Source organism: Carlito syrichta, unplaced genomic scaffold (assembly GCF_000164805.1).
Source record: "Carlito syrichta isolate Samal-C Ts95f unplaced genomic scaffold, Tarsius_syrichta-2.0.1 Scaffold91725, whole genome shotgun sequence".
In the NCBI taxonomy this organism is placed as follows: Eukaryota; Metazoa; Chordata; class Mammalia; order Primates; family Tarsiidae; genus Carlito; species Carlito syrichta.
In genome coordinates, this window is record NW_007035821.1 from 1 (window position 1) to 7,470 (window position 7,470).

The 7,470-nt window shown below is 56.1% G+C and overlaps 1 protein-coding gene across 1 annotated transcript in view; it reads right to left on the bottom strand.

The window, feature by feature from the left end:
* Positions 1-12: 12 nt before the first annotated feature.
* LOC103262229 (mucin-3A-like) overlaps positions 13-7,470 on the bottom strand; it is a gene marked incomplete at its 3' end in the record, with an annotated part of 8,398 nt that continues 940 nt past the window's right edge. Inside the window, 2 exon segments of the mRNA XM_021713170.1 lie at positions 13-4,199; positions 4,202-6,661. Of these exon segments, the coding sequence (XP_021568845.1) occupies positions 13-4,199; positions 4,202-6,661 (6,647 nt within the window).

The window sequence follows — 7,470 nt, forward strand, 5'->3', positions numbered from 1 at the left end:
GGCGGTTGTTACCAAGCTGGGGGTAGGAGTCTGGGTTGTTTCTGAGGTGGGTGGGGAGCCAGAGGTGGGTGTGAGAAAAATGGCGGTGCTAGGTGTGCCTGTCATAGTGGTGGGACGTGTCACCTCAGTTGTGAATGTCGTGACAGAAATCGTGGGAGAATGAGGGTAGGTGGTCTCAGATGTTGGGGAGGACCTGGGGTGGGTGCTCGGGAGTGTGGTCGCCAAGGCTGACACAGGGATGGTGTGTATGGTAGCACTGGTGGCCGGTTCTGTACTTGGGACCGCTGTAGACGATGGAATCTCACTGGTGGGGTATGTGACAGTGTGGGTGTTTGTGTGTGAAAACATGGTGGTTTTCCTTGAAGTCACTTGATCGGTGGGAGTGATGGAAGAAGTGATGTGGGGAGGAGAAGAAATTTCTGTGGTGAGAGATGCTGTGAAGAATTCAGTGGTAGGAGTCAGTGTGGTTTTCTCAGGGGACGTGGCACCTGGGCTGGTGAAGGTCGTCTGGCCGGTGCCTGTGGTTGCTACAGTGGAGGAAGGAGGATCCTTCGCTGGGGATGTGGTGGATGAGGCGGTGGTCGTGGGTGCTGGGGTGGACCCAGCTGTGGAGTGGGGTGTTGTGGTGGATGGAACAAAGGAGACATTCTCAGTGTGCGTGGTCCCGACACTGCTGGCAGATGTGGAAGAGGGGAAGGCAGATGTGGCTGAAAGGCCTGTGGTGAGGGTAGTTGTGGGGATGTTCTCAGTCCTGGTGAGAGTAGTTCTCACAGTTGGAGTGGAGGTAGCGAGGGAGGTTGTTTCTGTCCTCTGGACGGTGGGGTGGGATGAGACAATATTCGTGGCTGTTGTTGGCTTGTTCGTGATGGTGTGTGTTGAGGTGAGATCCGTCACTGTGGCAGGTGAACCAGTGGAACCCACAGATGACAGGGAGATAGTTGTTGGTGTTGTGCTAGGGCTGTGTGTAATGAGTGATGTCGGAGTCGTGGTTGTGGAGGTGACCAGGGTACTTGAGATCATGGGAACTGAAGTGACGGCAGTTGTGGAAGTGCTGGCTGTGGAGTCGGTGTTTGAAGAAGTGAAGCTGGGCTTCCCCTGTGAGGAGGTCACGGTGTCCATCGTCACTGAGTTTGTGCTTGGGGTTTTGGCGGTTTCCGAGGTGGAGAGAGAGGGAGAGGTGGGTGTGAGGGAAATGGCGGTGCTTGATGTATCTGTCATGGTGGTGGGACGTGTCACCTTAGTTGTGAATGTCACGACAGATATCATGGGAGAATGGGGGTAGGTGGTCTCAGATGTCGGAGAGGACCTGGGGTGGGTGGTCGGGAGGGTGGTCGCCAAGGTGGACAGAGGGGTGGTGTGTATGCGAGCACTGGTGGACAGTTCTGTACTTGGGACCGCTGTAGGCAATGGAATCCCATTGGTGGGGGATGTGACAGCGTGGGTGGTTGTGGGAGAAATCATGGTGGTTTTCCTTGAAGTCACTTGATCGGTGGGAGTGATGGAAGAAGTGATGTGGGGAGGAGAAGAAATTTCTGTGATGAGAGATGCTGTGAAGAATTCAGTGGTAGGAGTCAGTGTGGTTTTCTCAGGGGACGTGGCACCTGGGCTGGTGAAGGTCGTCTGGCCGGTGCCTGTGGTTGCTACAGTGGAGGAAGGAGGATCCTTCGCTGGGGATGTGGTGAATGAGGTGAGGGTTGTGGGTGCCAGGGTGGACCCAGCTGTGGAGTGGGGTGTTGTGGTGGGTGGAACAAAGGAGACACTCTCAGTGGACGTAGTCCCGACACTGCTGGCAGATGTGGAAGAGGGGAAGGCAGATGTGGCTGAAAGGCCTGTGGTGAGAGTAGTTGTTGGGATGTTCTCAGTCCTGGTGAGAGTAGTTCTCACAGTTGGAGTGGAGGTAACGAGGGAGGTTGTTTCTGTCCTCTGGATGGTGGGGTGGGATGAGACGATATTCGTGGCTGTTGTTCGCTGGCTGGGGACGGTGTGTGTGGAGGTGAGATCCCTCATTGTAGCAGGTGAACCAGTGGAACCCACAGATGACAGGGAGATAGTTGTTGGTGTTGTGCTAGGGCTGTGTGTAATGAGTGATGTCGGAGTCGTGGTTGTGGAGGTGACCAGGGTACTTGAGATCATGGGAACTGAAGTGACGGCAGTTGTGGAAGTGCTGGCTGTGGAGTCGGTGTTTGAAGAGGTGAAGCTGGGGGTGCCGTGTGAAGAGGTCACAGTGGCGGTGGTTACCAAGCTGGGGGTAGGAGTCTCGGCTGCTTCTGAGGTGGGTGTGGAGCGAGACGTGGGTGTGTGAGAAATGGCAGTGCTTGATGTGTCTGTCATGGTGGTGGGACGTGTCACCTCAGTTGTGAATGTCGTGACAGAAATCGTGGGAGAATGGGGGTAGGTGGTCTCAGATGTCGAGGAGGACCTGGGGTGGGTGGTCGGGAGGGTGGTCGCCAAGGTGGACACAGGGGTGGTGTGTATGGGAGCACTGGTGACCGGTTCTGTACTTGGGACCGCTGTAGAGGATGGAATCCCATCGGTGGGGGATGTGACAGCGTGGGTGCTTGCGGGAGAAATCATGGTGGTTGTCCCCGAAGTCACAGGATCGGTGAGAGTGATGGAAGAAGTGACGCGGGGAGGAGAAGTAATTTCTGTGGTGAGAGATTCTGTGGAAAATTCGGTGGTAGGAGTCGGTATGGTTTTCTCAGGGGACGTGGCAACCGGGCTGGTGAAGGTCATCTGGTCGGTGCTTGTGGTTGGTTCGGTGGAGGAAGGAGGTTCCGTCGCTGGGGATGTGGTGAATGAGGGGGTGGTCGTGGGTGCCGGGGTGGGCCCAGGCGTGGAATGGGGTGTTGTGGTGGGTGGAACAAAGGAGACATTCTCAGTGGGCGTGGTCCCGACACTACTGGCAGATGTGGAAGAGGGGAAGGCAGATGTGGCTGAAAGGCCTGTGGTGAGGGTAGTTGTTGGGATGTTCTCAGTCCTGGTGAGAGTAGTTCTCACAGTTGGAGTGGAGGTAACGAGGGAGGTTGTTTCTGTCCTCTGGATGGTGGGGTGGGATGAGACGATATTCGTGGCTGTTGTTCGCTGGCTGGGGATGGTGTGTGTGGAGGTGAGATCCCTCATTGTAGCAGGTGAACTAGTGGAGTCCACAGTTGTTGGTGTTGTGGTAGGGATGTGTGTAATGAGTGATGTCGGAGTCGTGGTTGTGGAAGTGACCAGGGTACTGGAGGTCATGGGAACGGAGGTGACAGCAGTTGTGAAAGTGCTGACTGTGGGGTTGATGCTTGAAGAGGTGAAGCTGGGAGTGCTGGGTGAAGAGGTCACAGTGGCGGTTGTTAACAAGCTGGGGGTAGGAGTCTGGGCTGCTTCTGAAGTGGGTGGGGAGCGAGAGGTGGGTGTCAGAGAAATGGCGGTGCTAGAAGTATCTGTCATAGTGGAGGGGCCTGTCACCTCAGTTGTGAATGTCGCGACAGAAATCGTGGGAGAATGGGGGTAGGTGGTCTCAGATGTCGAGGAGGACCTGGGGTGGGTGGTCGGGAGGGTGGTCGCCAAGGTGGACACAGGGGTGGTGTGTATGGGAGCACTGGTGACCGGTTCTGTACTTGGGACCGCTGTAGACGATGGAATCCCATTGTTGGGGGATGTGACAGCGTGGGTGGTTGTGGGAGAAATCATGGTGGTTGTCCCCGAAGTCACAGGATCGGTGGGAGTGATGGAAGAAGTGATGTGGGGAGGAGAAGTAATTTCTGTGGTGAGAGATTCTGTGGTAAATTCGATGGTAGGAGTTGGTGTGGTTTTCTCAGGGGACGTGGCCCCCAGGCTGGTGAAGGTCGTCTGGCCGGTGCCTGTGGTTGCTACAGTGGAGGAAGAAGGATCCATCGCTGGGGATGTTGTGAATGAGGTGGTGGTCGTAGGTGCCGGGGTGGACCCAGCTGTGGAGTGTGGTGTTATGGTGGGTGGAACAGAGGAGATACTCTCAGTGGGCGTGGACCTGACACTGCTGGCAAATGTGGAAGAGAGGAATGCATATGTGGCTGAAAGGCCTGTGGTGAGGGTAGTTGTTGGGATGTTCTCAGTCCTGGTGAGATTAGTTCTCACAGTCGGAGTGGTTGTAACGAGGGAGGCTGTTTCTGTACTCTGGACGGTGGGGTGGGATGAGACAATATTCGTGGCTGTTGTTGGCTTGTTGGGGACGGTGTGTGTGAGGTGAGATCCGTCACTGTAGCAGGTGAACCAGTGGAGCCCACAGATGACAGGGTTGTGGTTGTTGGTGTTGTGGTAGGGACGTGTGTAATGAGTGATGTCGGAGTCGTGGTTGTGGAGGTGACCAGGGTACTTGAGATCATGGGAACTGAAGTGACGGCAGTTGTGGAAGTGCTGGCTGTGGAGTCGGTGTTTGAAGAGGTGAAGCTGGGGGTGCCATGTGAAGAGGTCACAGTGGCGGTGGTTACCAAGTTGGTGGTAGGAGTCTGGGCTGTTTCTGAGGTGGATGTGGAGTGAGAGGTGGGTGTGAGAGAAATGGCGGTGCTAGAGGTATCTATCATAGTGGATGGGCGTGTCACCTCAGTTGTGAATGTCGTGACAGAAATCGTGGGAGAATGGGGGTAGGTGGTCTCAGATGTCGGAGAGGACCTGGCGTGGGTGGTCGGGAGGGTGGTCGCCAAGGTAGACAGAGGGGTGGTGTGTATGGGAGCACTGGTGGCCAGTTCTGTACTTGGGACCGCTGTAGACGATGGAATCCCATTGGTGGGGGATGTGACAGCATGGGTGGTTGTGGGAGAAACCATGGTGGTTGTCCTCGAAGTCGCTGAATCAGTGATGGAAGAAGTAATGTGGGGAGGAGAAGAGATTTCTGTGGTGAGAGATTCTGTGAGAAATTCAGTGGTACGAGTCAGTGTGGTTTTCTCAGGGGACGTGGTCCCCTGGCTGGTGTAGGTCGTCTGGCCGGTACCTGTGGTTGGCAGGGTGGAGGAAGAGGGTTCCACCCCTGGGGATGTTGTGGGTGAGGTGGTGGTTGTGGGTGCAGGAGTGGACCCAGAGGTGGAGTGGTATGTACTGGTGGACGGAACAAAGGAGATACTCCCAGTGGGTGTGGTCCTGTCACTGCTGGCAGATGTTGTAGAGGGGAATGCAGATGTGGCTGAAATTTCTGGAGTGAGGCTACTTGTGGGATTGTTTTCAGTACTTGTGAGAGTAGTTCTCACAGTGGGAACTGTAGTGGAGGTTGTGGTAACAAGGGAGGTTGCTTCCGTGTTCTGGAGGGTGTGATCAGATGAAATGATATTTGTGGATGTTGCTGACATCCTGGAGACTGTGGATATTGAGGTGAAGTTTGTCCCTGTAGTCAGTGATCCAGTGGCGCCCACAGATGAGGGCTTAATCGTCGTTGGGTTCGGGGTAGGGCTGTCTGTACTGGCGGAAGCCATGGTGAGAGTTGTGAATGTCTCCACCGTCCTTAAGGTTGTAGGAGACGTAGCCGGGGCAGGCGTGGATGTGTTAGTTGTGGAGGTGACGTGTGAAGGTGTCGAAGACAGGCGCGTGCTTGTGGGTGTGGTTATGACATTGTTGGTCTTTGGAGGAGAGATGGTGGGGGTTGAAGAAATCTCTGTACTGGTGAGTGTGACTAATGACGTGACCGGGAAAGTGGATGTAGTTTCCGTGGTGAGAGTTCCCCTGGGAGTGTCACTCACGGGAGTGGAGGTCGTTTTCCCAGAGCTCATCGTGACGGTCATTGTCACGATTGGCTCGCCTGGTCGAGTGGTTGCCTCCGTAGAAGCAGAAGGGACAAGTGCTGTAGGCGGCGTTAGAGCCTCGGTGGAGGCGGGGGAGGGGGTGGCGGAGGTCTCTGTCTGAAATGTGCTGCTGGTTTTAGGAAAGGAAGGTGTGACCGTGGCCGGTGTGGTGGACGTGCTCCTGGTGGCGGGTGAGAAGGTGCTGTCAGTTGCTGTGCTTGAGAAGGTGTGCGTGGTAGCTAGAGAAGGAGGAGTAGCAGAGGTGGGAGTCATTCCCGGGGTGGGGGGCTTGGTCGTATGGACACATGCCGTGGTCGGGGGAGTCCTCCTTGTGGTTCCAGTTGTAGAGGAGGTGTCGGTGTGCGGGGTTGTGTCTGCGGCTGAGACAGAGGAGGGGGGTGGAGCCGTCGCGGTGGGAGTTTCCCGCACGGTGGTAGAGGGAGAAGAGGTCATGGGCGAGGTGACTTTCTGGGTAGCGGTACTAGGGTGAGTACTGGTGACGGTTGTCTCTGGCCTCTGTGTCATGGGGGTGGGGGTGTAGGAGCTGGTAAAGGACACCTGGGTCACGGTCACACAGGTGGTGGTGGGGTAGGAGGTGGTGATTATAAAACTCGTTGGACGCACGCACTCAGTGGTGGCCGTATAGACAAAGACAGTCGGTGGAGTGGTTTCAACCTTGAAAGCAAACTTGGACGGTGGGGTTGTGGAGGTGTCAGAGCCGACTGGAGACGAGATGGGTTTCACATGGTGGGAGGTGGTCAGGGGCGTGGGTGTGTTTTCCCTGCGGCCAGGAGTGGGAGAAGCGGGCTGGGGGCCACCCAGTGGCCACCCTGCCATGCCTTTGGGGCTCAGGGAGTCAGTGAGTGCAGCGCGGGTTCCTTCCACCCTGGGAAAAAGCGCGTGAGAGACGGGTGTGGCCGTGGACACAGTTCCTGCATTGGTGGCAGAACAGAGGAATCCACCGGTGAATCTGTGGGTCTTCCTGTCACATCACACCACGCAGGTTACTGACGACCCCGTTTTCCAGACACGCATCACAGAGGGCAGGCTGAGTCCCAGCTCACAGCCCCAGCAAGGTAGTTTAGAGCTGGAGACTTGGGAGTTCTGGAGCCCACCGTCTATCTACGCCCCGGGAGGACCCTTCACCCTCGGCCTGGCTGGGGGTCTGGGCCCCTCCCCTCCGCGCCCATGCCCCTCCCACCCTCCGCTCCTTCCTCTCCTCCTGCTGCTGCTGGAGTCCTCCCTCCACTCCTACTCTCTGCTCCCAACCCTGGCTGGGCTGACCCTCCTTTTCCGAGAGAGAGAGAGAGAGAGAGAGAGAGAGAGAGAGAGAGAGAGAGAGAGAGAGAGAGAGAGAGAGAGAGAGACAGCGAACCCGGCCAAGTCCCAGCACAGGCACACCATGGAAACGAGGAGACAAGGGGTTTCTACATAGAAGACACCGAAGGGAAAAAGAGACTGATCTCAGACTTTACTGAGACTGAGGAACGTGGAAGGAGGACCGCACTGAGAGTCTGAGAGAGGACAGAGCAGGAAAACTTCCAGAAAGAGCTACCTCAACAGGCAGGCATGCGTTCCAGAGACCTTACAGCTTAGCGGTGGGTGTTCATCACAAAAGTAGGCATATTTAGCATGACTCGCCTGGTCCAGCCACTGGGTCAATTAGTTTACGGGCACGAACCCCTTCATTCTGCAGCTATCAGCCCATTTCGCAGATGGCGGGACTGAGGACCAGCAGACT